This window comes from Spermophilus citellus (genome assembly GCF_964194105.1).
Source record: "Spermophilus citellus genome assembly, chromosome: 2".
Classification (NCBI taxonomy): Eukaryota; Metazoa; Chordata; class Mammalia; order Rodentia; family Sciuridae; genus Spermophilus; species Spermophilus citellus.
This window is the reverse complement of record NC_138183.1, coordinates 35,785,709-35,805,030: the sequence shown is the minus strand read 5'-3', so window position 1 is coordinate 35,805,030 and position 19,322 is coordinate 35,785,709. Positions and strand designations below refer to the sequence as shown.

General features: G+C 38.5%; 1 protein-coding gene across 1 annotated transcript; it reads right to left on the bottom strand.

Moving 5' to 3' along the window:
• Positions 1 to 17,292: 17,292 nt before the first annotated feature.
• Positions 17,293 to 18,827, bottom strand: LOC308631370 (B-cell lymphoma/leukemia 10). Its single transcript, XM_081262542.1, has one exon. It carries the CDS (start codon positions 18,781 to 18,783, stop codon positions 18,085 to 18,087), a length of 699 nt encoding a protein of 232 aa, XP_081118668.1. The 5' UTR covers positions 18,784 to 18,827; the 3' UTR covers positions 17,293 to 18,084.
• Between the last annotated feature and the right edge of the window lie 495 nt (positions 18,828 to 19,322).

The following is a 19,322-nucleotide window of genomic DNA, read 5'->3' as shown; positions in this document are numbered from 1 at the left end:
ACTTTGAGCATGTGATCTCCTTCCAAGTGAACTCAAGTACAAGGAACATATTATCGTTTATTATTGAATCTTCCAACAAACCGAGGATAGGTATTTATACATGATAAAAACTCACTAAGTGCCCCTGAGTATAAGAAGGAATGAATTTCATTTACACAATTTAGAATTTTAAAATGAGTAGCTGTGTATATATTAGGTTGAAAGGAAATCATCCCTAAAAGAAATTAACCCAAAATTCTCTATAATATTTTAATTTATTTATTTATTTGAGAGAGAGAGAGAGAGAGAGAATATCTTTTTTGTAGATAGACACACACAATGCCTTTATTTTTATGTGGTGCTGAGAATCAAACCTGGGTCCCTCGTGCGCTAGGCGAGCACTCTACCGCTGAGCCACAATCCCAGCCCTCTATAATATTTTTATATAGCTATTTTATTTCTGACTATTTTGGTATAACTTGTTTTTGTTTGACTAAATAAAAGCTCTTTAAATAATTGTAGAATGTCATCTCGAAGTTAAAGAATGACCTTTAACATTTATTTTCTTTACTATTAGCAATATAATTATGTAAAATCCATATCATATTTTTAGTAATTTGCTTTTCCCACAAAAGTAAATGCTTATTATAATAATATTTAGAAATACAGAATTAAGGAAAAAAGAAAACAATCCCCTTAGTTCCAAAACCACTATTGATATTGGTGATAATCCTTTCAGACTTTCTACCAGCATTCATTCTCCATCCCCTTCCCTGACGTTCTCAGGATGACAGACCTGCCTGATTAGAGTAGATACCCACTCACTGTCTTACAAGAAACACAGTTTCCTAAAGGCAGGGATAATTTTTTTCTTGCATATCGAAGCTTAATTGCTATACAGATTGTGAATCAAGGAACATGCGCATATTTCCATTACATAAGATTTAGAATTCATTAGGGGAGAATAAAGGCCTTAAAATATGAAACCTTACCTTAACCATTTTCTTCAGAGGGTCTCCCCAAATCTCAGGGTCTTCTTCCATGCTTGGCCTCCAACTCCAGAATCCCTGCTGCTGCTTGAGCATCTTCACTTCCAGGGAGCTCATCACTCTCCTGGGAACTCTAGTTAGTGCCACACCAGCCTCTTCATACCATGTGCCTGCTAGTCCCAATTATGTCCTTAAGAGTATGAAATGCAAGTTTCCATTTTCCCCTCATGATTCTGTAGCAGCAACCTTAAGTTTTCCCTGATGCTTTTCTCCAGATTAAAAAAAAAATTTTCAGATTTTTATAAAATTTTGTAATTTTCTCTTACTCAGAACCTTAACTTTTCTAGTAAACAATGATGGCACGGTTTATTCTGAGCTATCTGACTCTATGTCCTCCACACTATATGCACAGGTACACATACACATTCTAAAGGGGACTTTTTTATTCCTGAGCAAGGACCTCTAGAACTCAAAGCCAGAGACTCTATTCCTTACTCAGAGATTGTCCTGGAACAAGAAGAGTGTGCCTGGATATTCATCTCTTCCCTCAGATCTCTCCCAGTGGTGGGTGGAATTCCCTGACCGCCCATTGGAGTGCTTGACTTTCTCACTGAAGACCAGCTGCAAGAAGTATTAGGAGAGGCCTTGTAGCTGCAGTAGAAAAACATGGCTGCAGTAGAAATACATTCTGTATTTCTAAATATTATTATAATAAGCATTTACTTTTGTGGGAAAAGCAAATTATTAAAAATATGATATGGATTTTACATAATTATAGAATGAAGGTTGGGTTTCAATTCCAGCTCCTTTATGAAGTTGTTTTGAGACCTTGTGCCAGATGTCTAACCTTTCTGGGGTTTTGTTTCTTCATGAGCAGAAGAGGAACATAGTATGGACTTCAAACTGTTATTTAGAGTGCTAAATTAAATAATGTATTTAAAGTGCTTGACTTTTGGTGGGCATTTTATAGATGATAGCTAGTACTAATAGTAAACAAATTTCCATTAGAAAAATTATGGCTTAGTTATACTCTAAATGGAACAAGTAAAACATTTTTTTACTACAACAGTATCTATTATCATTTGTCAGTCCCATTTAAGTTATCTCTGTGCTCTTATTCAGAGTAAATCTTTTAAAAAGAATGACAAGCACTCATAATCCTCTTGTCCTCACTTCCTATTCATTCTAAAGCCCAAGGACAGATTAAGCTTCTGGCTGCATCCATTCTCTGAAACTGCCTCTTTGAGGGAGGACCTTATTGCCAAATGCAAGGATTCTTGTGAGTCTCAATTTCTCTGCTGTTGGCTACATGAATGACCCTTTTAGGAAAGTTCTTCCCTCTTTGCATCAGGGATACCACATTCTCTGGTTTTCTTTTTACCCTTCCAGATGCTTGACAACCTCCTTCTATATCTCTTCCTTGGGTCATCTCTTACATGGCAGAATTCTTTTAGGTTCTTTCTTGTTTCTCTTCTACACTCATGAACAATTTCGTCTAGCTTCAATTACAATCTTGAGAATGATGATTTACCACAACATGTCTGTACCTCATTTCCCCCCAGAAACGCAGACCTGTATGTTCAATCAACCTCTTGATTTCACTGTCTCCTCTGCTGTCCCATCAGTACCTCATGTGTCACCTGTACAAAGTGGAAACAATCATCTTCCCTTTGTCTTAATCCATTTTGGGCTGCTTAAACAGAATACCTGAGACTGGGTAATTTATAAAGAACAGAAGTTTATTTTCTCACAGTTTTGGAAAGTCCAAGATTAAGGCACCAGCGTATGGTCTGGTCAGGACCTTCTTGCTGAATCTTCATAGAACTTGGGAGGCAAGAGAGAAAAATCCCACTCCTGAAAACCCTTCTTATGATGGCATGACTCCGTTCATGAGGTCAGAGGCATCATGACCTGAACACCTCCCCTTAGGCACGTATCAACACTGCTGCATTAGGAATCCAACCATAGCACCTTCCTAATCAACCTTCACTCCTGTGCCCTGTAGCCTAATAACTGGCACCACTATCTATTCCCTCCAGTTGCTAAACCAGAAATCTGGAAGTCAACTTGAAGACACATATCTAAGTAACCTCTAAGTTTTGCCAATTCTGTCTTTTTAAGTATGTCATATTCTTTCTGTCCCTCTTCCATGACTTTTGCTCTGGCCATCCTCCAATTGTCTTTCCTCTTCTGTCTTATCCCTGCTGGTATACTTTCCACCTTGCAGTTTTAGTCTTATTTCTAAATATAATCTTTGTATGTCAGCATCCTGTATAGAATAATTATTTTCCATTGCCCTCAGAAAAATGTATAAATGCTTTGGTCCAGTTTAGAAAGTTTTCTATTGATCTGATCTCCATCTCCCTCAGTGACATCATCCCTTTTTACCCCCTTCCTCAACCTGGTACCTCTTCTTCTCTCTTCCTCTATCCTCTTTTCCTGATCAGTCCCCCACCCCTATCCTCACGTACTGAACTACTAGTTGTTCCACGAACTCACCAGATTCTTTGTTTTGTATTTTTGCATATACTTTGTGATTAGAATTTCTTTTCCTATCTCTTCATCTGTCTAAATCCTAATATCATCCAGAAATAATCTTAGATGTCAAAACCTCTCACCTAGTTTAATAACAGCAATGGGTCAGTGCTGGCTCCTTACTTGTAATAGTTGTACCTGTGTAATATAAGGTGTTCATTCTAGGGAAATCTGGGGCATGGGGTACATGGGATTCTTGGCATTCTCTGTGCATTTTGCTGTAAATCTTATATCATTCTAAATGAAAATGGTCTTTTAAAAAATATCTCCACCAGCTCTCCTGTGCTGGCTTAGATGTGTGTCTATGAGACCTGTGCCTACTCATGTCCAAGGGTCAAAGCACTTACCTTAGTATCTTGTCATTGTCTATGTGTCTGTTTCCTCCACTGAAAAAGAGAGAATCCTGTCTTCTCATGTTATAATCCTTGAAGCTGGCATAGGAACTGCTCAGTTTATAGTTAAATAAGTTGATTTTGGGGGTCAGTACCAAAGCTTTTGTTGTAGAATAAAATAAACCTGAAAGTATGGGAAAAATAACTTAAAAATTTCAGAGGTTATAAACAACTTGTAGGCTCTGCTTGCTTGTCAGCATGAGTGACTTGGCAGACATGCAGTGACGGATATACCTGAACATTAAATGCATCCCTATATGCTGTTCATGTTTCTGAGAGAACCACATGACACTCATTCCTCTATAGGTAAAGGGCCCCAAGCCAGCAGAGCTGAGTTAGTTCACTCCAGGTGAACCCTGCAGGCTGCTGACACATCCCAGAAGGGTGTGGACTGTATGTCAAGTGTACAAAAGCCAACTAGGGCAGAGAGCAAAGAACTGGTTGGAAGAAGAATGATACCACAGAGTGATGAAACTCCAGTTTGGCAATTCTATTCCCAGCTCCTAAATGAATGAGCTTTGTGACCTTGACCAAGTGTCTACCTCTTCATAGGTTCCAGAATTGATGCTGGTAAAATGAGGGTTTGGATTGGCTGGTCTCTCGAGTTCCTTCCAGGATGGATGCCCTGTGATCACCACGAAGATTGTGGACACCAGTGGAAGAAAGCAGGTGTGTATTAGGAGCATGTGGCAACTGAGCCATTAGCTCCAGATCAGCAGAGGTTTTTTAGCAAAAAGGAACTAAGCTGGAACAGATTTGTTTAAGTCGCCCTGGAAGTAGAGAGCTCTGGGGAACAATAACTCACCATGGTATCTTAAGGATCTAACTCAGATTTCTCAGAAGGAAGCATTTCTAAGGATTGGAGTCAGTGGAGGCGGGTGGTAGAGCAGTGCTAATTTTCACTTAATAAAATGACCACATCTGAGGAAACTCTTTATGCTTATTAGCTGAGAGTCTACATCGTTCACTTTGCACTGAACGTATCCATTTAAGTACTAGAGATGATGCAAAGAGTACCACCTGAGTTTGACTAGGTTAGGTATGACAGCAACACAATGTCATTGAATGGTTACTTCATAAATTGAGATTATTTGGAATTTAAAATTGCCATAGCTCAAGTTAAAAAAGGTTCAGTTTATTTTGAAATTTACCCATCTTAGCTGGTTGGTAGTGGCTTTGAAAATCACGTTAAAGATTCCTTGAGACGCACTAGGAAATGTATATCTGCCTAATTGAATAATTATGTCACAACCAATAAATACTACTTTAAAAAACTTAGCACCTGGTAGAGAACTTAGAGTCAGTAGAGAAGAAAATAATATTATGATTGTTAAAAATTCTGGGAAGATTCTTTCTCTTCATTAAGAATTCCTGAGAGGCAGGTGAAAATGATTCTCAACTTGGTTTTTGAAAGAATTGGAAATATATAGGTACAAGGTTTGCTCTGAAACACAGGCTCCTGGATCATGGCAACTCCTTTCAGATCTGGCCCTTCATCTGGGCTGACCAAGTTTTTTCTCTTTAGAAAAATATTTACAAAATGATTCACTTGAATTCAGAGAAAGTAGACACTAGCTGTAACTCTAGAAGATTTTGGATTTGAATCATAGGGGACAAGCCACCACTCAAATTTAAGTGTAGGGATATGTCCTTCTTGGAGGACCAGCACCAAGGGGGCCAGAAGCAGAAACAAGACCCTCCCAAGAGATGAGGGAACCAACTAGAACCAGAGAAAATTAAAGGAAATGGGCTAAGCTTGAGGTTTCCGGGAAGAAAAGCTGAAGCATTACTGGGCATTTACTCTGTGCCAAGTATGGTCCCAAATTATTGAATATTTTCACATCAACCATCTGAAGCAAACTGTATCAGTTTACAGTGGAAAATGATGGTTTAGAAAGGTTAAATCTTCACCCAAGGAGAATCAGGTCGTATGTTGTAGAACTGTAATACAGATCCAGGCAGTTTAGCTGCAGAGTTGTTGGTATTAATCAGCATGCCATAAATTTTCAAGGTTATATATGACTCTTATTCATTCTGTGTCTCCAGCACCCACCCTGAGGCTAGGGAGGTAATGGACTTTGTTGAATGTTCCTCAACTAAATGGAACCCAGCAGGCTCAGCCTGTGCCCAAACCTCGTACCTGTAGTCTGTGGGAGGTTGTTTTTGGCTCAGCATAGTACTGGGAGACACTGAACACTGGACAGTCCCTGAGGGCTGGGCGGCAGAAGCCTAGTCCAACAGCTGATTGAGGATCTTGGGCAGGATTCCCTTCACTGAACTGAAATCGAGGAGGAAAATCATAGGTACTCAGGAACCCAGAGCTGAGAAAGGTGAGGAAGCTGCCTGATTATTCTACAGCATACATTGTGAACTCTATACCAGTCCTGTGCTGGGCACTGGCCACTGTAAGCATAGAATTAGGCAATGCCTATTCTGTGTCCTAGAGGAGCCCCAGACTAGTATGAGGAGGGCTGTCTACCCATTAGGACTCTGGAAATTTCCTTAGGACCTCTGTTTTGGCTTGTAGAGGCAGATAAAACTAATTCTAAATGCTGTTGTCACTCTCAGTGAAATTTTAAATATTCATTTCACTGCCCACTAACTGAATGCAGGAGACAGGTCACATAAACTTCAGACCTCAGAATGAACTTTCTGGAGCAAGGGTGTAGGGGCTAAGGCTGTAGCAAGGCTGTGTAGACAGAATCTACAAAGGACTTTGCAATTAACATGGCTAGAGAGATTGTTAGATGAGATAAGGGGGAAAGAAAGAAGGAACCTTACTCTTACATTCACAAACACCAGGACCTATTTATCCCAGCAGAAAAGGGCATTTATGCTATGGGTAGCCCTGGAACTTTCCTTTGGGTCAGGTCTTTTCAGTGATGAGGAAATTTGGGTAGTCTAGGGATTTCTTTGGTGATAAAGGTGATGTCAGATTTGACTGGATGGCCCAGTTTATGCTTCTTCCTCTGGTGGCATTTATATTCCCTTGTTTCACCCTCTGAAATATTCTGGTTCAGATGATAAATTTTATGTGCCCATGAACAACAACAACAACAACAACAACAACAACCAAAACCTACATTTTTCTGGTGGGCCTGAGTTCTAAATTTTAAAGCCAAAGAGTTGTTGAGGTATAAACCCCTCTTTCTAGCCTTTCCCACTCTCACTACTATGCTTGTGTTTGAATCAAGCTCTTTCCTTTTCCCTTTCAGCTTGGCTGGAAACATATAAAACTAAAATGTATTTAAAGTTAATAAAAGAGGTATAGGGTACAAATTCATTAAGTTCTTGTTACAAACTTTACCAGCTCAGAGTTATCAGTTCTTGGATCTTTTAGTTCTACTCCTCCTGGGTTTCTGGGGTACCTAACCAGGAAAAGGCAGGATTGGGGTGCTTATAGGCAAGCATATATATGAGGGGCCCCTCAACCCGTCACACATGCTCCTGGGCTGGGGGACCTCTAGAGGTTAGTTCTTGAGGTGTCCTGCTCTCTTGACACCTGGGAGGAAGGGTTATTTTTTTCACATTGGAGCAGCCACTTGAAGCATAGGAACAATGAATGTAGAAATTATTAGAAACTTACAAAAGAGTCAGAGAGAAGGAATGAAATCTGTGCTTCATGAAGTTTAATTGAGCAATGACCTCCTCATTAACATTAATCAGTTCATGAGGGTTTTTTTTTAAAGATGGAAGATAACAAGGATTCAGAGGAGGAGCCCTTCTCTGTGTTACTGTGTGTTTTCTCTCTGTTCCGGTGCTACTATGTCTACTTGTGTCTGTGTTGTGCTGCTCTTGCTAAATTCATCAAACAGGAGATTTTATAGTCAAAATTCAAAGAGATGTAAAAATAATGAGAAATCCCATTGTTAAAGTTCTGATGTTAGATTCTTACGGCTTCAAAGATTTAGAAGTGTGTAATAAAACCACATCAGCTTTTGTTTCTACTTTCCCAGCATACAACAGCTAAAGATCTCTGAATAAATTAATAGAAGATGGAAAAGTGTGCTTCTTCAAGGAGAGTTCCTCTGAGAAGCTTGCTATTTCAGGTAGACACAGGTCATGGCTTTTGTGAATCATTTTTAAAAGGAACCAGATAAACTTGTGACCTGTGATAATATCTATAGCTATTGAAGTCTAGACAGGGCAGCCAGTTCTCATGCTTCATTTCATTTAAACCTCCATTGTCACCAAGGCCACAGGATGGGCTGGGAACTCTTCCCCATAGAGGCCTTGCTGGAATTCAGTTTCCCCTGATAAACTGCCTCATTTCCCATGTTAGATCCTCTCCAAAACTTGTAATAAATTCTGGGTCAGTGAAGTAACATACTGATTATGTAAGAAACTCGACATAATCTCCCAACCAAGACTGTGGAATGCAGGATAAAGCCTTCAGACTTTTAAACTCTGTTTGCTGGAAACCTTTTCCAAACACACTGGCATGACTTGAGGCCTTGTTTTCTTTTGCAAATCATTCCTGGGAACTGACACCAGAGACATTTATTGATCCCAAAGGCAACTGCACTCCTGACTTTATAGTAATGAGAAGATTGAAATTTTAATAAAAATTATAGGTAAAATGTGAGGTAGGCATCTTATATGTATCATCTTGTTTAACTCTCCAAATAATAATTATTATGTAGATATGATTATATTATTCCAAGTTTACAAATGAACATTGTTATAGCCCAACATCCAACTGTCCACTCAATATCTCTGTTTAGATGTTTAACAGGCACCTCAAGTTTGTTTTGTGAGGTGTTTTTCATGTTGCAGTATGGTCTCAACCCTGTGGCCTCAAGAAATACTCCCTTCTTTTAAAAAAAATATTTTTTTTTGTTGTAATAGACACCATAGCTTTATTTTATTTATTAATTTTTATGTAATGCTGACAATTGAACCCAGAAACTCACAGGTGCTAGGCAAACACTCCACCACTGAGCTACAATCCCAGCCCAATCCTCCCTTCTTTAGCTTCTGAGTAATTGGGACTACAGGTATGCACCATCTCAAGTTTAAAACGTCTTAAACTTGGCTCCTAATATTCCCATCTCATCCCCTTACCCCAAACAAACCTCATCCCAAATAATGGCAACCCCCATCTTAAAGATGCCGATGCCAAAACGCCTGGAGTCATCTTTGACTCAGCTCATAATACATCCCCAGTCTGATCAGCAAGTCCTCCACAGCTACTTCCCTGGTTCAGACCTCCTCCTCTCTCACCTGGATGATAACTTCCTTCTGCCCTTGTTCCTTTCAAGTCTGTTCCCATCATGGTAGCCAGAACTTTTGTTAAAATGCAAGTTTGCAATCTTCCAGGACTTCCCATCTGACTCAGTGGAAATCAAAGCCCTTTCAGTGGCTACAAAGCCTCTCAGCAGGGGCCAGTTTCCTCTCTGACCTCATCTTCTCTTAGCCTCCCTTTACTGGCTCTAGCAACTCTAGCCTCCCGGCTTTTCTTCAGGAAAGCCAAGCCTCCTCCTGCCCCAGAATCTTCATCTTCACTCTTTCCTCCACCTAGAATGCTCTCTCCACCACATCTGCACAGGATTTGGATCTGCTTCTCTCTTAGGTCTCAACATTGCTTTCCCAGAAAGACCTACTCTGAAACCCTATTTAGTTTACTGCTCCCCACAACAGCCTACTTTGTTGTGGGGAGCAGTAAACTAAATAGGATTATTTATTATTCCCTGCTTTGGTCTTCTCAACCATTATCACAACTGGACATACTATATATTTTTTCTTACTTATTTAATTTGTTCACTGTCTCCTGCAATAGAATGTGAACTCCATGAAGGTAGGGATTTTTGTTTCTTTTCTTTATCGATACATCCCCAGTGGCCAGAACCGTATTTGAAACATCACAGTAAGTATAAAAGAGACACTCAAATTGTCAAATAACTGAATAAATGAGGAAAGTGAAGCTTAAGACTTGCTTGAGGGCTGGAGATGTGGCTTATTGGTAGAATGGTATAGTAAGCATAAGGGCCCTGGGTTGCTTTGACAGCACAGACAAATAAAATAAAATAAAATGGAGAGGGAGGGAGACCACTTAACTTTACACAATTATTACATGGTTAAACTGGGATGCAAACTTAGACACTTTAATTTCACATCTGGGCTTTAACAATTATGTATGTAGTAGTGCATGTGGCATGTGCTGGATAGTATGAGGCTTATATGCTTCCAATTTAAGATGCTCAATCTTGAGGCTCTTATGTGTAGTCTGCATTTTTAGAGTACCATGTTTTCTGTACCATATCTCAGTCACCAACTCATAACATGGAATGCATAAGCTTTCAGATTTGCATTTTTTACTAGGTAACACATTATAAGAAATTTGAACTTGAAAGGGCATATCATGAAAAGCCTTCCTTTAAGAATATGATCAAGGGCTGGGGTCGTGGCTCCGAGGTAGAGTGCTTGCCTAGCATACATGAGGCACTAGGTTTGATCCTCAGCACCATGTAAAAATAAAATAAAGGTATTGTGTCCATCCACAACTAAAAAATAAAAGTTAAAAAAAAAGAATAGGGCTGGGGATGTGGCTCAAGAGGTAGCATGCTTGCTTGGCATGCACGCGGTGCTGGGTTCAATCTTCAGCACCACATACAAATAAAAAGTAAAGATGTTGTGTCAACCGAAAACTAAAAAATAAATATTAAAAAATTCTTTCTCTCTCTCTCTCTTAAAAAAAAAAAAAAAGAATATGATTAAGAAAGGCCCCCTGAGAAATTCTGAGGAAAAGACAGTATTTTTTTTTCTTGACCTAGCAGGTGGGTACAGGATGGCTGTTTTATTTAATTTTTCTTAACTATGCACAAATGTTTTATATATAAATTTACAAATGCAATATAGTTTATAATTTAAAAAGTTTCCCTCTCTTTCCTATCCATTAGCTCCTCTCTGGAAGCAACCAATGCTACCAATTTCTTATGTGCCCTTCCAAGGGTATTTATATGTATACTACATATTTATTTTCATTCCTCTATTTTTTAAAAAGTGTGTATATTCCATAAAAGTATAATATTAATTATTTTTAAGTGTGAAATTCAGTGGTGTTAAGTACATTCGCATTGTTGTGCAACAACAATGTTCTTCAGAACTTTTCATCTTACAAATCTGAAATTCTATATCCATTAATAACTCCCAGTTCTCTGCTCCCTTGAGCCCATGGGAACCATCACTTTAATTTATGTCCTCAAGGTTCATCCATACTGTAGCATGTGTAAGAATTTTCTTCCTTTTTATAGATGAATAACTTTTCATTATATATATCACATTTTGTTTATCTATTCATTTGTCAAGGAACATTTGGGTTGCTTCAACCTTTTGGCTATTGTAAACATGCTGTTGTGAATCTGAGTGTATAACTATCTCTTTGAAGCCCTGCTTTCAATTCTTTGGATGGAGACATAGCAGTAGAATTGTTGGGCCATATAGAAATTTGATCTTTAATTTTTTTTAATACTGGGGATTGAACCCAGGGGTGCTTTACCATTGAGCCACATCTCCAGTCCTTTTTATTTTATTTTTTTTAATTTTCAAAATTGGATCTCACTAAGTTGCTTAGAATTTCCCTAAGTTACTGAGGCTAGCCTCAAATTTCTGATCCTCCTGCCTCACCCTCAGAGTCACTAGAATTACAGGCATGTGCCATCCTGCCTGGCTGATTTTTAATTTTTTGAGGAACTGCTATATCTGTTTCCATAGCAGCTATTCCATTTTACATTCCCACCCCGACCTTTTTTATATATAAATGGTAGCACACCATTTATACTGTCTTATATCTCACTTTTTATTTTTTGTTTGTTTTTGGTACTGGGAATTGAACCCAGGGTCACTTTACTACTGAGCTGCATTCCCAGTTCTTTGTCTTTTTTGTTTGAGACAGGGTCTCACTGAGTTGCTGAAGGTGTCCCAAAGTCGCTGAGGCTGGCATTGAACTTGCGATCCTCCTGCCTCAGCTTCTCAAGTTGCTGGGATTACAGGTATGTGCTACCATGCCTGGCTCTATATGTCACTTCTTTCATTTATCATACCATATATCTTAAGACTATATCATATCTGTACATAAATAACTTTGTCATTCTTTTTTTTTTTAAAAAAAAGAATGATTCATTGCATTCAATTTATGGGCATACTAAAATTTATTTAACCAGTTCCTTGTTGGTGGACATTAAATTTGTTTCCAGTCTTTTTCTATAATAAATAATGCTCCGTTCATACCTTTGTGCAAATGGCATTTTGCTTGTGTAATATATATATATATATATATATATATATATATATATATATATTTGTAATTTCCTAAAAGTGGAGGGACTATGTAAAAGGGTGTGTGCATTTATAATATTGATAGATATTGCCAAATTTGCACTCTCATCAGCAATGTATGTGAGAAGTTATAAGTTCTTAGCTTTGACTTCACAGACACTGAAGTTGTATGCAATTGTTCATGTGTGTACCTATGTTTTCTCCTGGGGAAAGTCCATATTGTTACTACCATATTCCCACAGGACTCAAAATCTCCCAAAAGGTTAAGACTCATTGATTACAGAAGCCTTGCACTTGAAAATAAAATGTAAAGAAGGGATTTATTCAGTTTATAAATGATTTTGAAAGGCTTCTTTGCTTTTCTAAAGGAATCACTGAAAATGTCTTGTGTATTTACAATACAGTGACGACAAAGCAATTGAATACATGTACTTATTTTAGTAGACTCTGTGACCCAAGTGTATCAGTTCTAAGAGGATTCAGAGTAAATCCCACTACAATAAAAACTGGATAGGAAATTATATCTAAGCCTCCAGCTAACACTTTTTTATTTCAAATACTAATATCAAACCTGTGTGTATAGCTTTTGGGCCTGTTATGTGTGAGATGTTGTATTTGGAAACATTTTTGACATATTTCAGCACACAGAGCCTAATGCAGAGCTTAGTTCTCAGTAAGCCCTCAAGGTCTGGCTTCTGTATTACTCCTCTCCCTTTACCTCTCATCCTAGAATCTGAGCATTTCACATACCTGGTTATATGTTGGTCACTAAGTGATTCTCTCAACCAAAGAGCAAGCCAGTAGTAGATGGATCAGCCTGGATATGGACTCTCAGTGCACTAAGATCTTAACACTACTGATCTCAGGCCACAGCATGCATGCAAAATACATATTCTGCTTCATTCCCTCCACCATTTATGGGCCTGGAAACTCTGACCTATATCTCAGGGGTGTTATGTGGATTAATCTGTAAATCATAATTAATAATGAAGTAAGCATTAATTATTGTTATCACTGTCAGTTCTGGCCTGGCTTCCTGACTTGGAGAAAGAACCTGCTTGCATACTGGCTCTCTGTAGGAGTTCATAACACCCCACAAACCTGTGAGGGGTGTGTCCTCCTTTAAAGTATGCTAAGAGTACTTTAATTTTTTTTTTAAGAGAGAGGAGAGAGAGAGAGAGAGAGAGAGAGAGAGAGAGAGAGAGAGAGAGAAAATTTTTAATATTTATCTTCTAGTTCTCGGCGGACACAACATCCTTGTTGGTATGTGGTGCTGAGGATCGAACCCCGGCCGCACGCATGCCAGGCGAGCGAGCCACCGCGTGAGCCACATCCCCAGCCCAAGAGTACTTTATAGTCTTTTAAAATACGTGAGTGCACACTGGAGAGGTGTGCTGTTTGTAAGTGACTGCAGGGAACCTGGTCACCGTCCTCATTATCAGAAGGGCTACCATAGAGCAAAGGATGTGGAGTTGTCTTTCATGGGTCCAGAGGGCAGAACTAGGTCCAGTGGGAAGGCAGATATTAGCCAAAGAATAGAAAAGGACTCAAATGGCTAGAGAAATTCAACTAGCACCCTAAAAAGCAGAGTTCTTCCCATATTTTCAAAAATTATTGAATACCTGTCATGTGCAGGTCATTGTCCTAAGTGCAGGAGGAACCCCCATGTGAACTGGGCAAGTACTGTGCTCTTAGAGAACTTCTGGTGTAACAGGGAAGACAAAATCCATTTATCCATCCACTCAATGAACATATGCCAAGCACCTGTTATGTGATGGGCATCACAGCACTGGGGCTACAGTAGTTAACAAAATAAAGACTTTGTATCTTACAGATGGAAGATGAAACTGACAATAAGAATTCCTAAAGTGTGATTTTAAATTTTTTTTGTTTTAATTAGTTACACATGACAGTAGAATGCATGTATGCACTTTAATATTTTTGATCTTTAATGCTCTTAAGAATCACCTTGGAATCTTATTTAAAAAAAGATTGTTGAGTTCCACTCCCAGAGTCTGATTCAGTAGGTCTGGGGTGGGATATGAGAATTTATATGCTCCTTGACAATGCTTAAGTAGCTGGGTGGAAGACTACACTTTGAGTAGAGCAACCTCTCTGGTGATGATTGTGGTGGGGATGAAATCAGGTTTCCCATGACAGAAGAGTTACTGTTACAGTCAGGGTCTGTGGTGAAAGCTGGGTTTTTTTTTTTCCTTTTTTAATTAAAAAGCATGATGTTAATGTTATCCTTTGAGACCAAAATTAGGAAAGTTAACATGAAACAAATAAGAAAAATGAAATGGCTAGTGGGGATGTGATTATGACTTAAGAAAGCTTAAATGTAACAAATCATATCATACTTTGATGACTGTTAGTATAAATGGGTAGTCTGCTTGGAGCTAGAAGTATTAGTCTGCTTGGCAGCTCAGTCACACTGGCCATTGAAAGCATTCAACCCATACTTTCCTCACACTCTCAAGGACCTCTTCTCAAGGACCTCTTCTCTTGGCTTGTCCCTACCAGGTTTGAACTGAAATGTGACTTTTCCAGGAAGGCCTGTACCCTCACTGTACTATGCACACAGTGCTTCTCCAAGCTGGAATTTCACTCTTTTTTTTTTTTCTTTTTTTTAAATTTTATTATTATTATTTTTTGTTTCCATGGGAAGCCACATTGTTGTTTTTTATTCATACCCCTTCTCCATTCTGGCAGAATTCAGGTTTGAGATTTGGGACTAGTCCTCTCCTCTGTGTGGTATGAGAGACACACAAAATAGACGAATTCCTTGTATTCTAACTTTTCTTTTCTTTTTGTATTCTTTTTTTTCCAGTTTTTTTCTTTTTTTTATTGGTTGTTCACAACATTACAAAGCTCTTGACATATCATATTTCATACATTAGATTGAAGTGGGTTATGAACCCCCAATTTTACCCCAAATGCAGATTGCAGAATCACGTCGGTTACACATCCACAATTTTACATAATGCCCTATTAGTAATTGTTGTATTCTGCTACCTTTCCTATCCCCTACTATCCCCCCTCCCATCTTCTCTCTCTACCCCATCTACTGTAATTCATTTCTCTCCTTGTTTATTTTCCCATTCCCCTCACAACCTCTTATATGTAATTTTGTATAGCAATGAGGGTCTCCCTTCATTTCCATGCAATTTCCCTGTTCTCTCCCTTTCCCTCCCATCTCATGTCTCTGTTTAATGTTAATCTTTTCTTCCTGCTCTTCCTCCCTGCTCTGTTCATAGTTGCTCTCATTATATCAAAGAAGACATTTGGTATTTGTTTTTTAGGGATTGGCTAGCTTCACTAAGCATAATCTGCTCTAGTGCCATCCATTTCCCTGCAAATTCTATGATTTTGTCATTTTTTATTGCTGCATAGTACTCCATTGTGTATAGATGCCACATTTTTTTATCCATTCATCTATTGAAGGGCATCTGGGTTGGTTCCACAGTCTAGCTATTGTGAATTGTGCTGCTATGAACATCGATGTGGCAGTATCCCTGTAGCATGCTCTTTTAAGGTCTTCAGGGAATAGTCCGAGAAGGGCAATAGCAGGGTCAAATGGTGGTTCCATTCCCATCTTTCCCAGGAATTTCCAAACTGCTTTCCAAATTGGCCGCACCAATTTGCAGTCCCACCAGCAATGTACAAGAGTACCCTTTTCTCCACATCCTCGCCAGCACTTGTTGTTGTTTGACTTCATAGTGGCTGCCAATCTTACTGGAGTGAGATGGTATCTTAGGGTGGTTTTGATTTGCATTTCTCTGACTGCTAGAGATGGTGAGCATTTTTTCATGTACTTGTTGATTGATTGTATATCCTTCTCTGAGAAGTGTCTGTTCAGGTCCTTGGCCCATTTGTTGATTGGGTTATTTGTTATCTTATTGTCTAATTTTTTGAGTTCTTTGTATACTCTGGATATTAGGGCTCTATCTGAAGTGTGAGGAGTAAAAATTTGTTCCCAGGATGTAGGCTCCCTATTTACCTCTCTTATTGTTTCTCTTGCTGAGAAAAAACTTTTTAGTTTAAGTAAGTCCCATTTGTTGATTCTTGTTATTAACTCTTGTGCTATGGGTGTCCTATTAAGGAATTTGGAGCCCGACCCCACAATGTGTAGATCGGAGCCAACTTTTTCTTCTATCTGACGCAGAGTCTCTGATTTGATATCAAGCTCCTTGATCCATTTTGAGTTAACTTTTGTGCATGGCGAGAGAAAGGGATTCAGTTTCATTTTGTTGCATATGGATTTCCAGTTTTCCCAACACCATTTGTTGAAGATGCTATCCTTCCTCCATTGCATGCTTTTAGCCCCTTTATCAAATATAAGATAGTTGTAACTTTGTGGATTAGTCTCTGTGTCCTCTATTCTATACCATTGGTCCACCCGCCTGTTTTGGTACCAGTACCATGCTGTTTTTGTCACTATTGCTCTGTAATATAGTTTGAAATCTGGTATCGCTATACCGCCTGATTCACACTTCATGCTTAGAATTGCTTTTGCTATTCTGGGTCTTTTATTTTTCCATATGAATTTCATGATTGCTTTATCTATTTCTACAAGAAATGTCATTGGGATTTTGATTGGCATTGCATTAAACCTATAGAGAACTTTTGGTAATATCGCCATTTTGATGATGTTAGTTCTGCCTATCCATGAACAGGGTATATTTTTCCATCTTCTAAGATCTTCTTCTACTTCTCTCTTTAGGGTTCTGTAGTTTTCATTGTATAAATCTTTCACCTCTTTTGTTAGGTTGATTCCCAAGTATTTTATTTTTTTTGAGGATATTGTGAATGGAGTGTTTTTCCTCATTTCCGTTTCAGAAGTTTTGTCGCTGATATACAGAAATGCCTTTGATTTATGCGTGTTGATTTTATATCCTGCCACTTTGCTGAATTCATTTATTAGTTCTAGTAGTTTCTTTGTATTGTAAACCCTTTTGGGTCTTCTAGGTATAGAATCATGTCATCTGCAAATAGTGATAATTTAAGTTCTTCTTTTCCTATTTTTATGCCTTTAATTTCTTTTTTTTTATATGTGTGAAATTACTCAAATTTTGTTATACAACAATAAGACAAATCTGGCTAATGGCCTAATTGTTTCAAATAGTATTAAAAACAGAATTGTCACACATACATCTCAAAACCAATTTGTTCTAGCCATTTCAACTGTATAGTGATACTCATTAAAAGAAGGAAAAATACAGAGAAAGTGTTTTTAAAAATCTCATCAAATTACATGTAATGAGATTCATACCAAGATTTTTTTTTGGAGAAAGAAAATTATAAAGGATAGACTGTAAAAACCCAAAGAAAGTAATATTAATTAGTAAGGTTAGTAAGAATTTTGGCAAACAGATCATAAGTGGCTCAAACTCCATGTTCCTCCAGAAACAGGAGGAGACACCATAAGACCAAATGAGTGGGAAAGAGATTCTTTTCAGTTTACTGGCAGCTTTCCCATCACTCGTCAGCTTCTTGCCAAATAGAAATAGCTTAATGCTGAAAATTTACTGGTAAATGGATTGAAAAGACTATACTCGGAAAATTTCTTGTACAAATGCATTGAGAACACTATTCCCAGTCTTTCTGTTCCCAAATAGAGAAATGTTCCCCATTAAAATTATCTTACAATATAAAAAATTTCAAAGTACTAAACCACCTAAAAAATGAAAAAAAAATACTGAAAAGTACATGATCAACATGATTTACATTTAGCTATTCCAAAAGTATGCTTCTTTTATTCTAAAAAAATATATTTACAAAGTATACTTACATTGTTTTAAAAGACATTTATCAAATGGAAGCAAATCATTATAGTGATTTTATAAAGAGATGCATATCCTTTAAAACATTTTTTTTTGTCACTACTAAAAAAATTAAAAGGCAGTAAAGTGTCACTGTGGTAAAACAGCACGTGATCTTAAGGGAAGAAATATCTCACTAGAGCTTCCACAAGTTCCTCCATCTAACTGCAACTCTGGTGGCAAAGGAGGAGCCCCAGGGTCCCCAGGTCTAGGAAATGTAGTTGAAGAGAAGATGGTATTTTCAGTTCTGCCTACTTCCAGGACAGGCAAATTCAGAGAAGAATCAGTAGAAAAGAAGGGAGCTGTGCTGGATTCTCCTTCTGGATGGTACATGACAGTGGATGCTCTCAGTTTTTCAGAGGAATTACTTTCATTTGAATTTGATCTAGAAAGATTGTTCATGGCTCCATCTGGAAAAGGTTCACAGCTGCTACATTTCAGTCCTTTCAGATGTTCTAGTTTTATATTTCTAAGTTTTAACACTTCATCTGTAATCTTCTGTATCAAGAAGTTCTGTGTTTTTTCTCTCCGAATAGATTCAACAAGAGTGTCCAGTCCTTTGGGGTTTTCTTGTAAGTAGTCTAACAATTTTCCAGCCCTTTTTCTACTTGATGTCCGGCAAGAAATTTCTTCAGTGTCTTCTCTACTGAGTATTTTTTTTGCACGTAGATGATGAAAATGTCTCTCAGCTATGATTTTCTCACATAAGTAAACCCGCAAATTTTCTAAAGCGTCCTTCTTCACTTCAGTCAGGTCGTCTTCGGTGAGGGACAGCGCCGTGGGTTCCATGGCGGAGGTGGGAGATGGCGCTTCTTCCGGGGCCACCGGGATTCCGCGGCGCCGCCCCGCCCTGAGCAGGGGCTTTCGCCTCCCGGAACCTGGCGGAGAGGAAGTGGAGCAGATCGGGCGGGGAAGAGGGCCGTCCCTTAAAAAGCAGGGACTTGGAGGGGGTCAAACTGTAGCGCTTCCCTGCCTTTAATTTCTTTCGTCTGTCTAATTGCTCTGGCCAGTGTTTCGAGAACTATATTGAATAGAAGTGGTGATAGGGGGCATCCCTGTCTTGTTCCAGATTTTAGAGGGAATGCCTTTAACTTTTGTCCATTCAGAATGATGCTAGCCTGAGGCTTAGCATAGATAGCTTTTACAATGTCGAGGTAAGTTCCTGTTATCCCTAGTTTTTCTAATGTTTTGAACATAAAGGGATGCTGTACTTTCTCCAATGCTTTCTCTGCGTCTATCGAGATGATCATATGGTTCTTATCTTTAAGTCTATTGATGTGGTGAAGTTTGTAGAGCTCCTTTTTTTGTCTTTAGTGTCTCTCTTCTCT